General features: G+C 37.4%; 1 protein-coding gene and 1 pseudogene across 8 annotated transcripts in view; one reads left to right on the top strand and one right to left on the bottom strand.

Moving 5' to 3' along the window:
* Positions 1 to 15,140, top strand: part of LOC100014895 (zinc finger protein 345-like) — a 28,745-nt gene extending 13,605 nt beyond the window's left edge. For all 8 annotated transcript variants that reach the window (XM_007488617.2, XM_056822800.1, XM_056822798.1 and 5 more), the window contains 3 exons: positions 1,208 to 1,334; positions 1,872 to 1,985; positions 10,824 to 15,140. In XM_007488617.2, the coding sequence (XP_007488679.1) occupies positions 1,208 to 1,334; positions 1,872 to 1,985; positions 10,824 to 13,015 (2,433 nt within the window). In that variant the 3' untranslated portion in view covers positions 13,016 to 15,140. The remainder of the gene's footprint in view (positions 1 to 1,207; positions 1,335 to 1,871; positions 1,986 to 10,823) is intronic.
* Positions 1 to 15,854, bottom strand: part of LOC103102244 (zinc finger protein 420-like) — an 81,325-nt pseudogene that overhangs the window by 32,148 nt on the left and 33,323 nt on the right.

Raw genomic sequence — 15,854 nt, 5'->3', positions numbered from 1 at the left:
TGTTCCAGGATTATGGTGGGAATAAAGAGAAAGAGATGAATGTGAGAAATGTTGCAAAGATAGAATCAATCGAATCTGGTAACTGTGGGGAGAGGGAAAATGAAAGCTCAAAAACAACTCCAAAGTTACAATAGGAGAATGGATAATGGTGCCACAATTAGAAATTATAAAGTAAGAGTAGGAATAACCTTAAGGAGAGAAATAAAAATGAATGTGCTAGGAAATAACTCCAAAATAAACGGGCAAAGGAAGAAATATTAAATGCATTTTCCACAGATCATAATAGTAAAACTAAAAAAAAAAAAGCACTATGAACAAAAGACATAGACCTAAATGAAGACTAAGTAACAAAATCCTAAATAATGAACAAGTCAAAGAAGGCATCATAGAAATAATAAGCCTGTTTCATTCCACTGATACAATAGTCTTTCAGGCCCTCTTAAAAACATTTAATCTCATCTCTCCTCACCCTACTAACACATATCATGTTGTTGAGGTACCACTTTAAAGGCTAATTTAAGTTCAAACTCTTACAGGAAGCCTTCCCTATTTTCCCATGTTGGTAAGGCAGTCAAAAAATCAGTAGAGAAGCTACTGCCCCACCACCCAGTTGATTCCATGTGTAGACAACAGTGCTCATATTCAGTTGGGCAAATGGTGCCTACTGCCCAAAGCTGATCATGCTGCCATTCAGAGTGAGGGTGATATAAGGTTTTGGCATCAATAGGAGTGGGTTGCTCCATAAACTACTTGAAGTCACTTTACAGAGGTTTGGGAGAAGGATCTTAGAGACCAACCAATCCCCCCCAACCCTTTCCTTTTAAAGAAGAGGAAGAAGAGACTTAAAGAAGTGATTGATGCACTGTACAAGATCAAAAGTTTTGTTCATGGAAGGGCTGGGTCTTCTCACTGCAAGTCCAGAGCTCTTTTCATCGTACCTTCTCTTCATTTCCCCCAAATATATCCATTTCTACCCTATCTTTCAACCAAGAAGAGAGTGGATACATCTCTTCCTCTTCACATGGACAAATAGTAACACATATACACATGATTAATATACACATATTCACACATAGATTAGAAAACATCTGCACCCAAAGACTTATACAGACCCTTACCCCAAATTACTAGCTCTCTTCTCATTCCCAGATATGGCACTTGGGCTGATCCTATAGCTGGAATTTTCAACAGAAATATGTTGTTTCAGGCTTCCATGATGTTTGAAGACATAGCTGTGTACCTCACTCAGGAGGAGTGGGGCCTTCTGGAGCCTGCTCAGAGAAATCTATACAGGAATGTGATGATGGAAAATTATAGAAACATAGTCTCTCTAGGTAAGTCCCCTTTCTAGAGGGTCAAGTTCTTTTACTTTCTTTTTTGTTATCCAAAGTAGGATCTGAAGCTATCATTTGGGTTTTAGCTCAGAGTTCAGGATTTAGAGATTACTTTCTCTCCAGATTAAAACATAAGCAGTGTCTGCTTTTAATACTGAGGCCATAGACCTGGTCTTTGTAGAGCTGGGTACAGGAAGCTTCCTTAATATTTCCCAAGTCTACACCTTCTCTCCAGGTTCCTCTTTTTATTGCCCTTACCCTGGAAGTCTCTCGCAATATCATTGAATTTTCTATTCTAGTTGGAGATAGGATATATGAGGTCATTAACCCTTTCACCTTCACAGTCACCTCCCATACCCCCAATATCTCTCCCAAGGAAACAATTTTCAGGGTACCCAGGCCTACTATGAATCTTCTAGTCTTTCCCTTGCTACCTATTAATCATCTCCTTCCACCTCCTCCCAGACCACCTTGGGCATGAGATCTAGACATATCTAGGTCTGAGGACTGACAAATCTTTTCCTTTCCCATGATTAGGATTTCTAGTACCCAAACCTGATGTGATCTCCCGACTAGAGCAAGGAGAAGAGCCATGGGTCCTGGACATGCAGGAACTGGAGGGGACAAAGACCTTGAGAGCTAACCCTTCAGGTAAGTGGGCAAAATCCTTTTATTCAGTCTTCAAACATCCATTTACTGAGTATATTCTATATGTTTAGCAGTACACAAGGCATGATTTATTGGACCATAGATTTAGAGCTAGAAAAGGGCTCAGAAATCATCTTTTCCAACCAATTCTCCACTAGCTTTGGAATTGTATCCCGAAAGTCTTAGTGCCATTTAAAGCTGTAATACTTCAGAAGCATAAAGTCCACAAATGCACAAATATATTTGAAAGGCTAGTTATTTAAAAACTTAAAACCATTGATATTTATTATTAAAATTCAACATCACCATCACCTTGTACTTTGATGGTTCTAGTCAATTTTTGAGCTTTGTAAAAATTTCCACCAGCTGCTGATCAGAGACTGAAAGGACTGCATTTGTAACTCTTGCCTTAAGATTATTTGGAGAACAAGGCATACATGACAGTTGATGCATACATGACAGTTTTGACATAATCCCACAAGAGAAAGGCTAATGGAGATAGATCAGGTGATTGGGGTGGGCAAGCAAGAGGACTTCCTTTGCCAATCCTCTCATCTAAAAAGGTGTCTTTTTAATATAATACTTATACTATAGTGTACTAAATATGCAACAGCATTATATCTTTTAAAATGTATATAGCTTAATTAAAAATACTTTTGTGCTAAAAAATGCTAACCATCATCAGAGTCTTTGGTGAGTTGTAATCTTTTTGCTGGTAGAGGTCTTGCCTCAATGTTGATGGCTGCTGACTGATCAGGGTGGTGATTGCTAAAGGTTGTAGTGGCTGAGACAATTTCTTAAAATAATACAACAATGAAGATTACTACATAGATTGACTCTTCCTTTTACTGAAACACTTGGAAGCCATTGTGGGGTTATTAATTGACCTATTTTCAATATTGTGCCTCAGGGAATAGGGAGGCCCAAGAAGAGGGAGAGAGATGAGAAAAGGCTGGTCAGTGGAGCAGTCAAAACACACCCAATATTTATTGGTTAAGTTTGCTATTTCATATGGGTGTAGTTTGTGGTGCTCTAAAACAAAATGTAATAGTAACATCAAAGATCACTGATCATAGGTAAAATAATAATGGAAAGTTTAAAATAATTGTGAGAATTTCCAAAATGTGACACAGAGACACAACATGAGCACATATTATTGGAAGATGGCAGTAATATGAGGGCAGCTAAGTGGCTCAGTACATTGAGAGCCAGGCCTAGAGACAGGAAGTTGTGGGTTCCATTCTGGCCTCAGACTCTTCCTAGCTGTGTGACCCTAGGCAACTCACTTAACTCCTATTGCCTAGCCCTTACCACTCCTTGGAACCAATACACAGTATTAATTCTAAGACAGAAGGTAAGGGTTTAAAAAAAATGGCAGCAATAGATTTGCTCAAGACAGGGTTGCTATGAACCTTCAATGTATAAAAAACACAATATCTGTGAAGTGCAATAAATGATAAAATGAGATATGCATGTGCAGAGACCGGCTATCATCAAAGTGTGTTCTGAGAAGACTCATCAAGGGTGCCATGAGATCAAAACTGTTTTCATAATAAAACTAAGATGCCTTAATTTCTTCCCCCATGGTCATTTTATTGACCTTTTAATACATTTTAAATTTCAAATACAATAACTATCTATGGTTATAATTTATATAAACAAAAGCTCTTTTATGGATGGGAAAGGCCAACATAATTTTTAAGATTATGAAGGAGTCCTGAAAACAAAAAGTTTGAGAATCACCCACATACAGCACATAGGTACCATAAGGTGTCAGATCAGTGAACTGTTGAACTTCTACCAGTGGACTGGTAGAAATTCTAACACTGATCTACAAGGAAGAGATTTTTGGAAAACATAGACATCTTCTTAGATGTCAGCCATAACATTTTAGGAACATTCTCCATGAACCAGTTAGGTATGGCTTCTTCATGAATTTGTTCAAACTCTTCTTGAGTCTAGTTATATTTTCCTTCTTTAAAGAACACTGGATTTGGAGTCATAGGATGTGAGTTCAGATCCCTGTTCTGCCATTTACTACATTCAGCCTAACTCTGCCTCTGTCCAATTTCCACCCTTTCTTCCCAGTTCTTTTCATTGGGGCCTTGCAGAGTAAGTCTAATCTTTCTTTTGCATGACAACTTTTCTGATATTCTTTGTGTGGCATGGCTACAATCCTGTTCTGTCCTGCTTATACTCTTCTGAATAAACTCCAGATTGCCAGTGGCCATTCTGGAATGTGCTGCCAGAACTAACCATGGTATGCAAAGTGTAATTTGACCAGGACAGAATACAGTGGAATTATCACCGCCTATGCTACTTGCTTTCTGAAGATTTTCATAGGCTTCCTAGCATTTTGCCTTTATGTTTTATATTTATGTTGTTGATATCTTACTGTCCGAGACTAGTAATCTTGAGGATTCTGTGCCTTTCTTAAGCAGCTTGAGATCATTTTCATTTTTTGTTTTTGTTTTCATGTCATATACTTCAGTCTCACTGAGCTTGAAAGCACACAAAGCTCCCAGATCTTTGTCAAAACTCTCCTATCCCATTCTTATGAAATTAATTTTTTTAGTCCAAGTTTAAAATTTAAATTTATATATTAAATTTCATCTTGTTGCATTTTTTTTTAAACCCTTACCTTCCATCTTGGAGTCAATACTGTGTATTGGCTCCAAGGCAGAAGAGTGGTAAGGGCTAGGCAATGGGGGTCAAGTGAATCTTGTTGCATTCTGTTCATTATTTTAGCTTGCATCTGTCATCTAACATATTCTGCCAAGTTCCAAAACTTCTACAAATTTAAAAAGCATGCCACATATCTTCATCAAAGTCATTGATAAAATGTTAAATACCACAGGTTATTTAACCCAAGACAGATCCCTGGGCAGACTTCCACATATACCCTCATCCTTTGGTCACCTATACCTCCCTTTTTGGGGGGTTGAACTAATCTAGGCTCCTTTGCTTCCATATTTCATCATGATCAAGTTTCAAATAAGATAGTCAATTGCTTTGTTATCTGTTATCCTTAAAAAGACCCTATTTGATTTTTTTTCCTTACCACTATGGATGGGGCCTGTGTTGATTGAAACTCTATAAATATAACCTGTATAATTGTTTATCTTCTTTTCTGCCATTCACAGATTCAGTCAGTCAGTTTGCTCAGTAGATGGGAGATGACTTTGTCATCTCTATTCTCTTCCACTAGCCTACCTCTTTTCTCCTTCAGATCTTTTTTTTTTTGTCTTAGTTCAAATTTCAAGGCCTTTCATTCTGTTCTCCATCATCTATAAATCTCTCAAAATTGGAGTTTAGTTCATTTCAACAGTTGGGCATTTTCTACATAAGTAGCAGATGGCATTTTTCACCATATCTAAAGTATGATACTTTATCATAAGTAAGCAAGATACACAGAAAAGGTATGCTATCCAGAGGGAATCAAGGAAGGATATCAACAATGACATAACTTTTCTTGATATTTTCTCCTCGTTGATTCATACTTTTCTTTAAAAACAAAAAACCCTTACCTTCTGTCTTGGAATTAGAGTAGAAGAGCTAGGCAACTGGGCAAGTAACTTGCCAAGGGTCACATAACTAGTACATGTCTGAGGCCAGATTGAACCCAGGACCTCCTTTCTTCAGACCTGGCTCCCAATTTTTGTATCCAAAAGTGAGCAACCAGGGTGATGAGGGGTTGGGAAATCATGAATGAAAAAACATTTTTTAAGGGCTTGCTATGTGTAAAGCACTAAGTATACAAATAGAAAAGCATGATAATCACTGTTCTTAAAGAGCTCACATTCTAAAAGAGGATATATAATATATATAAGAGATTTTGACTACAAATAAGATAAAAATGTTCATTGGTTCTTAGGGAGCAACAGTAAAAAGTTGCAACTTCTCTAATGTCATTCCCACTGATGACAATCATATCTCTTCTAATGTTGAGCCATTTGACTGTACAAAGGACTTTGATATTTAGCACTTTCTTTTCTGGGTTTTTAGTAGCTATGGCTACTAATGAGATGAAAGTGCCATAGTACTTATAGAAGGAGTTGCTAGCTTGGGTTGTTTCCCTGGATAATGGCTACAGGGGCTATACTGGAAACTGAACCAGTAGTCTGGAGGATGCTATCATTTTCAGGGCTCTTGGGTTTATCTGCCTGTTGATGGCATTTGGTCAGGTGGTTGATATTGGTGGTGGTGAGATCGAAGGGCTCCTTCTTCAGAGATAAGTGGGAGCTAGTCTGGAAGCAGGGCTTGCAGTCACTTTTATTCCCAGGGCTCTTGGGTTCAGGATCCTGGGTCAGCATCATCACCGTCTACATGTAGACATGGTAGTAGTATTACGACTCACCTGGTACATGCTGCTTCCTATCTCTCCCCCAGAGACCCTGGTTGCTTCAATTATACCTTTGTTTCATATGAAGATCAGTTGAGGGAACCGAAAATATTTAGCCTACAGAAGAGAAGCCTAGTTGGTGATGTCTTAAAAGCTCAAAGGTGGGAGAGGGATTAGATGTATCTGATACCAGAGGGAAGAACTAGGAGAAATGGGCAGAATTTGTTGAGATGAAAAATTTGTTCCTGCCTTAGGAAAAAATTCCTAACAGGACTGACCCAAAGTGGGTGATAACAGGTTTCCTATGACCAGTGGTTTTCAAACAGACTCTGTAACTACTTATCAGGGAGATTATAGAAAGGGATCTAATTCTAGTAATGGTTGACCTAGAAAATCACTGAGATCCCTTACAATTCAGAGATTCTGTGGTTCTTACACTTTCCTCCTTCTCTATTATATATCAGTCTCTTAACACATTCAAAGATATTTATAGATTTAGGATCCCTACAATAAAATGAATATATAAAAAAAGCAACTTGCCACAGTAGACTTGGAGTCAAGAAAAAAAAACCAGGTTCAAATTCTGCCTCTGATATTAACCAAGTAGGTGATCCTTGACTCAACTTCTTTTTTTTTTTTTAAACCCTTACCTTCCGTCTTGGAGTCAATACTGTGTATTGGCTCCAAGGCAGAAGAGTGGTAAGTGCTAGGCAATGGGGGTCAAGTGACTTGCCCAGGGTCACACAGCTGGGAAGTGTCTGAGGCCAAATTTGAACCTAGGACCTCCCATCTCTAGGGCTAGCTCTCAATCCACTGAGCTACCCAGCTGCCCCCGACTCAACTTCTACCAGGTAGATCTCTAAGACTATGAATTTATGGAGGAACTTCCCCTCCACCAGGTGAGCCAGTCAGTAAACATTTATTAAGCACCTGCTTTGTGCCAAGTTCTGTGCTGTGCATAGGAATTCAAAGAAAGACAAAAGACAGTCCTTGCCCTTGAGGAGCTCACAGTCTTATGGGGGAGAGAACATGCAAGCAAAATATATACAAGCAAGGTATATCCTGGATAAGTAGGAAATAATCAAAAAAAGAAATGAACTAGAATTAAGAAAGGTTGGAAAAGACTGTAGAAAGTGAGATTTTAGCTGGGACTTGAAGAAAGCTAGGAAAATGAGTTGAGGTGAAGAGAGATCATTCCTTCCACGGTAGAGGGGATAGCCAGTGAAAATGCCTCAAATTGAGCATCATTTGAGGAACTGCAAGGAGATCTGTATCACTAGATTGAAAAGTACATGGAGGAACAAATAGGTAGCACAGTGGCTAGATCACCAGGTCTGGAGTCAGGAGGACCTGGGTTCAAATCTAACCTCAGATACTCTGTATAACTCTGGGCAAATCACTTAACCCCAATTGTCAAGCTCTATTCCTCTGCTGTTTTAGAACTGATACTAAGAGAAAAGGTAAGGGTTTACAAAGGACTATAAAATGTAAGGAGCCTAAAAATGTGGGGGACCTAGGATATGAAGGATTTTGAATGCCAAAGGATGTTATATTTGATCCGAACTGACAGGAGCCACTGGGGTTTATTTGAATGGGAGATGACATGGTCAGAATTGTAACTTTTGGAAAATCACTTTGATCCAGGTGGGAGGAGGTGTGATATGCCTATCTCAGAGGAGAGAAAAGGGTATATTTGAGAGATGGTACAAAGGTGAAATCAACATTTTGGCAAAGGATTGAATATAGAGGGGTGAAAAATATTAAGGGGTTGTTGAGGGACACATAAGTTTCAAGCATAGGAGATTGAAAAGATAGTATAGGCTTCAACAATTATAAGTAGGTTTGGAAGTGTAACCATGAAAATGTGGTTTCTAAGACTGTGGATTGCCAAAACTGTAAAGGTTTTGACCAAACTGTAAAGATACTTTTTAGTGTCTTGATTTAAATCTAAAATTAAGTGGTTGCCATGGGAAAATTCCCAAATATGAAAATACCCAAGTCAGCTGGGTTTTATGGAGATTTTTAATTAATATAAATGAAGGAATTAAGGGAAGGGGGAGAGAGAGAGAGAGAGAGAGAGAGAGAGAGAGAGAGAGAGAGAGAGAGAGAGAGAGAGAGAGAGAGAGAGAGAGAGAGAGAGAGAGAATAGTAGAATGAGCCTAAGGGAGAGCAAGTCAAACTTTATCACTCCCCACAAGATCATCTTCAAGCTGGGTTCTTTCACTCCGAACTGAAATTAGACTCCAAACTGAATTCAAATTGTAACTGAATTCAATTGCCCTAAACTTGTTCCTTTGATTCCTTTTAAAAGAGATTTTTCTGTTATGTCACCTCCCCTAAATTTTCACATCTACCAATCACAGTAGATACTTTTTTCTAAGACTGCCTATTCTTAGTTCACATTTTCTTTGGTTCTCACCTTCTCTGATTAGATAAAATCTACTGAGTACTTCACACCTCTTTTGTTAAGCTTGCTTTTTGTAAGTTGCTTGACCTTTCAGTGATTAATTTAACCTTTATAGGTATTTAGCACCCTTTTGATTAGATCTAAAAATAGACCTAGCTTAAGGTTCTAGCTTTACTATAAGTATGAGTTAGGGACTTTCATTGTTCAATCAGGAGTTTACAACTTTATCTTCCCCTAAGGCACTGTCTGAGCAGGGTGGAGTAATTTTAAAAGTTCTCAATACATTACTGATCAAGTATCTCCATTGTTAAAAATGGGGAATAGTTTAATCAAATCTTCTGAAGTAGAGCCTGAGCAGTTTTAAGATTCACAGAAATTGGGAGGTTTTTTGCAGGAATGAGTTCTGTTTTGGTCATGGTGAGCTTAAGACGGCTATAACACACTCTGAGATGTCTTAATAGGCAGATTAGGAGATATGAAACTGGAAGTTAGCAGATAGCTTAGAATTAGAAAATCAGATATGAGAATCATCAACTTAAAGATGCTAATTGGGAACTGATGAGATCCCCAAGTGGAATAATATAGAGGGAGAAGAGAAGAGGGTACAGGAAAGAACCCTATGGAACATCTACCTTAACCAGGAATGACCTAAATGAGTATCCAGCAAAGGAGACTAAGAAGGAGCAGTCAGATGGGTAGGAGGCAAATCAAGAGAAAGCAATGTCCCAAAAAAATGAGAGAGAAAAAAGTATCAAGCAGAAAGTGATCAGTGGTATCAAAGGCTCCAGAGACATCAAGAAGAATCAAGAAAGGAGAAAAGGCCATTAGATTTGGCAATTGAGAGGTTATTGGTAACTTTGGAGAGATCAATTTCAGGCAAATTTTGGGGTTGGAAACTGGATTGTAAGGGATTAAGGGATTAAGATGAACCTATGGAGAGTGGAAAGACCTATTATAGACAGCCTTTTAGAGTGTGAATCTTAAAAATTACTCAGACTGTACCTTAGAAGATTTGGTCTAACTATTCCCTTATTGTAACAATGGAGATGCTTGGTCTAACAAGAATCAAGAATGTATTGGGAACTTTTAAAATTACTCCACCCTACTTAGACAGTGTCTTAGAAGATAAAATCGTAAACTCCTATTTGAACAATGAAGGTACTTAACTCATACCTTATAGTAAAGCTAGAACCTTAAGTTAGGTCTATTTTTTAGATTTAATACAAAAAGGTGTTAAGTACCTGTAAAGGTTAAATTAATCACAAAAAGGTCAAGTAACTTACAAAAGGCAAGTTTAACAAAGAGGTGTGAAGTACTCAGAAGATATAATCTAACCATAGAAGGTGTGAACTAAAGAGTGGTGAAAACTAAGAATGGGCAGTCCTGGGAAAAGGCGTCTACTGTGATTGATAGACGTTAAAATTTAGGGGAGATGACATAAGAGAAAATTTCTTTAAAAGGAAGGGGTAAAAAGTCAGTGGAAGCAATTCAGTTTGGATTGGAATTCAGTTCGGTGTGGAGTTGGATTCTGAATTGGAGTTCAGGAGATTCAGTGGAGGACTGGAGCTTGCTTGGAGACAGTCTTGTGATGAGTAATAAGACTGACTCACTCTCCCTTGGGCTCAGGGAGGCCACTTTGGCCTAGGCCTTTAACTACTGCTTGGCTCAGCCTGAGCCAGAGCAGTTTAAATTAATTATCTCTCTCTCTTTCTCTCTCTATCTCCTTCCCTTAATTCCTTCTTTCTTTACTAATTAAAATCTCCATAAATCCTAGCTGACTTGGGTATTTTCATATTTGGGTATTTCCCATGGCAACCACTTACTTAGATTTTAAGTCAAAACACTAAAATTATCCTTACAGTTTTGGTGTTTACAAGAGCTACAAAGGACTGAAGAGATATAGGATGATAGTGAGCATGAAAGGATCAAGGAAGTATGTATTGATAGATATGTATAGATAGAATGTATTGATAGATAATGAGCATATGTGAATATGCTTTTAACATTCAAACAAATGATCTAAAACATCTCTTCCCCATAAGCTATCTATTTATTTAAGTTACTATTTATATTTTGTTTTTTATTGTTTCAGGCTATGAGACTGAAATTAAGAACAAGGTATTTACTCCAAAGCAAGAAATATCTAAGAAAATGGAATCACATACTTTATCAAGAAAATTCAAAGTAGATAGTCTTCAAGGACCTAAGTGTGATAAAGGTAAACATAATGACAAATTCAAATATCAGAGGAAATCTTTGAGACAGATATTAAGGAAATTGTCTTCCCAGGAGAAAAGTTTTAGTTCAAGAACAAAGATACAAAAGAAAATACTCACAAAGCAGGGAGGCCAGAAATGTAAAGAGTTGGGGGAAAATGTCACTATGAACTCAAGCTCTGTTAGACATTTAAGGGTTCCAACAAAGGAAGGACTCCATCAAAGTGATACATGTGGCCAAAATTTCAAAGAAAGTGCAGACCTAATTAACCATCAGAAAGTCCATAAAAGAAAGAAACCATATAAAGCTAAAATATGTGGGAAATTGTTTAGGCCAAGTTCAATTCTCAGTGAATCTCAGAGCATTCACGTTGGCCAGAAATCACATGAAAACACTGAATCAGAAAAAACCTCCAGCCAGAACTCTAATACTATTAAACACCAGAGAATTCAAACTGGTCAGAAATATTATGAATGTAATGAATGTGGGAAAACATTCAATGCACGGACATCCTTTATTCAACACCAGAGAATTCACACAGGAGAGAAACCCTATGAGTGTAATGAATGTGGAAAAGCCTTCAATGCTCTCTCATCCTATATTCAGCATGGTAAAATTCACACTGGAGAAAAGCCCTATGAGTGTAATGAATGTGGAAAATCCTTTAGCCAGCGTTCTAACCTTATAAAACATCAGAGAATTCACACTGGAGAGAAACCATATAAATGTAGTAAATGTGGTAAAGCTTTCAGTGATCGTTCATCCTTTGTTCACCATCATAAAATTCACAATGGAGACAAACCTTATAAATGTAATGAGTGTGGAAAAGCTTTCAGCAAAAACAGAACCCTTATTCAGCATCAGAGAATTCACACTGGAGAGAAACCCTATGAGTGTAATGACTGTGGAAAAACTTTTAGCAGGAGCTCTAGCCTTATTCGGCATCATAAAACACATACTGGAGAGAAACCTTACAAATGTAATGAATGTGGGAAAGCTTTCAGTGCCCATTCTTACTTTATTCAGCACAGCAAAATTCATACTGGGGAGAAAATATATGAATGTAATGAATGTGGGAAAGCTTTCAGTATGCGTGCATCTTTTTTTCAGCATTGTAAAATTCATAGTGGAGATAAACCCCATCAGTGTAGTGAGTGTGGAAAAACTTTCAGCCAGAGTTGTAACCTTATTGATCATCAGAGAATTCACACTGGAGAGAAGCCCTTTGAATGTAATGAATGTGGAAAAGCCTTCAGTCAGCGATCTGGCCTTATTCGACACCATAAGATACACACAGGAGAGAAACATTATGAGTGTAACAAATGTGGGAAATCCTTCAGGCAGAGCTCTAATCTTATTAAACATCAGAGAATTCACACTGGAGAGAAACCTTATGAATGTAATGACTGTGGCAAAGCCTTCAGTGACCGCTCATCTTTTATTCAACATCATAAAATTCATACTGGCGAGAAACCTTTTGAGTGCAATGAATGTGGTAAAGCCTTCCGTCAGAGCTCACAACTTATTCATCATCAGAAAATTCACACTGGAGAAAAACCCTATGAATGCAGTGAATGTGGGAAAGCTTTTATTTTAAGCTCTAACCTTATTCAACACCAGAGAGTTCATACTGGAGAGAAGCCCTATGAGTGCAGCGAATGTGGGAAAGCCTTCAGCCAACACTCAAACCTTATTCAACATCAGAAAATTCACAATGGAGACAAACCCTATCAATGTAGTGAATGTGGAAAAGCCTTTATTCTGAGTTCTAATCTTATTCAACACCAGAGAGTTCACACTGGAGAAAAGCCTTATGAGTGTAATGAATGTGGGAAAGCTTTTAGTAGGCGATCACAACTTATTCAGCATCAGAGAATGCACACTGGAGAGAAACCATATGAGTGTAATGAGTGTGGGAAATCCTTCACTGTACGATTATCCCTTATTCAACATAAAAGAATTCACACTGGAGAAAAACCCTATGAATGTAATGAATGTGGTAAAACCTTCCGTCAGAACTCTCATCTTATTAATCATCAGATAATTCACACTGGAGAAACTCTATGATAGCTAGGTTACTACATGATTTCTGTTTTAAAATTCATCTCTTAGAGGTTTATTTACCTTTCAAAATGTATCCCTCTAATTTTGGAATGCTACCATGGATTGGTGAAAGGGTGCCTCAATTTTAAGAGCTGAATATCCAGAAAAATATTTTCTCTAGGGTTCAAAAGATGTCATTCTGTTGTAGTCCTTACATATTTAACCTTACATTTCCATACCTTTAAGTAAACATATGAAGAATTATATAAAATAAACATTAAAACAGTTAAGCTTAAGTACTCTTAAGCATTCACACTATTTAAAGAAAATAGAGCAAAATGTTATTAAAAGACAAACATACATTTAGTTGGTTTTCCTTCAGTACTCAACAACTATTTATGCATACTGAGTGCCTGATATATGCTTGGTCCTATGGAAGATACAAAATGCATAATTCAGAGAACTTTCTCTCACAAAGTTTACAATCCAGATAAGATATACATGTAAAAATACGTAATACAATATAAACATGAAAGTCTGGTAAGAGAGGTACAAGTTCTATGCGCCTTCAAAATAAGGAAAGGTCATATCTAGATGGAAAGGTCATGAATGGTTTCATCAGAGAGATTGACCTATTGGATTCATCTATCAAGGGGCTGATGTATAGAATTTTAACAGGCAAAATTGAAGGAGATAAGAGTGACTGCAAAATAGTTTCAAACAGAATGGCATAAAATAAATGATTATTTAAGCTGAACAAATATCCAGGTCTTGAGAAAATAACAGGAATTTTGAAGTTAAGTTGACCTGAAGTTCCAGAGCTATTCATAAACTCCTCTTCCCTATCCCAGGAATATTTTGACACTTTATAAATTAAGTATGAATTATGAGAAAATTGTCCATGCATAAAATTGGAATCAGTTGAGAAGAAACAATATGGCTAAGGGAGTAAGCTAGAGCCTTGTATCACAGGTTTTTATCCCCTTTTAAAAATTTACTCAAAAATCATCTGCATTATTATGTGTTTATTTAAGTTTTAGCTGTTTGTCAAAGTTTTATATTTCATGAAAATGAAAAGTCATTTCTATTTCAGGCAATTGTGCATACCACTCATGCCATAATATTCCTGCAATAGTATGGTGCCACCATCTCCTGACAGTACCTAGATTATAGGAGATTCTAGCAAAGAAACTAAAGTGACAAGAGTAATCATCATCAATTTTGTATCAAAAGTCTTCATTGTCTGGTCTTTTAGTTGATGTCAGAATTCCAATAGTTTTGCTCTTACCTCCCACAGCCAGCCTCTTCCAACTACTTGAAGGAAGGAAATTAGGCACTGTCCTTGTGACTCTCTCAGCAGCCCACATCTCTAATAACTCTTTCAATTCTCAGAAGAAAGAAGTGTAGCCATTTCCTGACACTGAGAATGTAGACACAATCCTCTCTAAAGGTGTTCAATGGTTGAGTTTGGGGATTTTCTTTCCCAACTGTTCAGATCACTCTCCTACCCCTACCTGCTTATTTGCTGGATGTGATATAATTTACACAAAAAGTTAAGATTGTCCCAGAGTCAGACCTATTAATCTGATGTCTATTAATGAAACTTTTGTCCATGTTATTGATTCATTTTTCAGAATTTCATTTAAATTGTCCTCAATCAAAAGGTAATTTTATTGGGAAAGGATGAATGCTGGTTTTGGAGTACCTCACCTTACCTCACCTTAAATCCCAGATCTATATATAACTTACTACCTGTGTGATTTTCACTTAGTCTAAATTTTGTTTGGGCTTTAGTTTCCTCCTGTATAAGTTAAGGGAATTGTAGTAGATGAGCCTAAGGACCATTCTAACTCCAAATCCATGAACTGAAGTCTAGCTACACACCTTTCTGCTCTTTTTCCTGGTATAAGGTAAGGGGAAAGACATGAAAGAAGCTTAGAAGTGTCATCAGTCCTAGGTCCTGTGGGAAGGGGATGAGGATCAGGAGCACAGGAAGCAGATCTTTGGGTATTTGTCTTATAGGGCTAGGATCAAATGTGTTATAGGAAAATTATCTACATTAGTGCTGTTATAGATGTTAAAAAATGAAAGGTTGCAAATCTAAAAACTTGGTTTGTATATTGTTAATTAAAGTCATTAAAATTAACAATTTGCCTTGGGTATCTAATTACCATGTTGCACCCATTAAATATGAATCAGATTTTCTTGATTGTGGCCAAAAGCAAACTTCTTTCCTTTGAAGTTGTCTGATTCACAGTTGTCAGATTCATAAAATCTGATTTTGGAAAAACTCCAGAAGTTATTTAGTCCAACCAATTCTTGAACATAAATCCCTTCTTTAATATTCCTAAGAAATGGTCATCCAGCTTTTGTTTGGAGAATTTCAGTGAAAGATAACTATCTATTGAAGGAACCTTTATGTTTTGTCCAGGGTTTCTCAGTCATCTGTGAGGCTGGTAGAACTGAGTTTCAGAGGCTGTCATATCAGAGATGTGGCCCTAGTCTCTCGAAAGACTTTTCATCATATAACAGAGGATTGGCCCCTCAGCTGATAGGAAGGTGACTAAAAGAGAGGAAACAATTCAGTTCCCTGGGCCACCTTCAGTGGAATTGACAAACAGTAATACCCATAATGAAGTCTTTCCAATATTTGGACAACACAACCTTGTTCTTTCTAGATTCCAGAGACTCACCTGTATCCGAGATGCCTTCCAAAGATAGCCTAAACTTAAAAGTTCACAGCAGTGGCAAATCTAGTCAAGAAAGTCTACTAGTCTCCATTGTATACCACCACTTGGTGCCCATGCACAGCCTGATTCATTTGAAAAGAATTTGATAGTGTCCCTTTTTGAATAACTGACAG

This window comes from Monodelphis domestica, chromosome 3 (assembly GCF_027887165.1).
Source record: "Monodelphis domestica isolate mMonDom1 chromosome 3, mMonDom1.pri, whole genome shotgun sequence".
Lineage (NCBI taxonomy): Eukaryota > Metazoa > Chordata > Mammalia > Didelphimorphia > Didelphidae > Monodelphis > Monodelphis domestica.
Note: the sequence above shows the minus strand (reverse complement) of the source record. Positions and strands in the feature narration are given on the sequence as shown.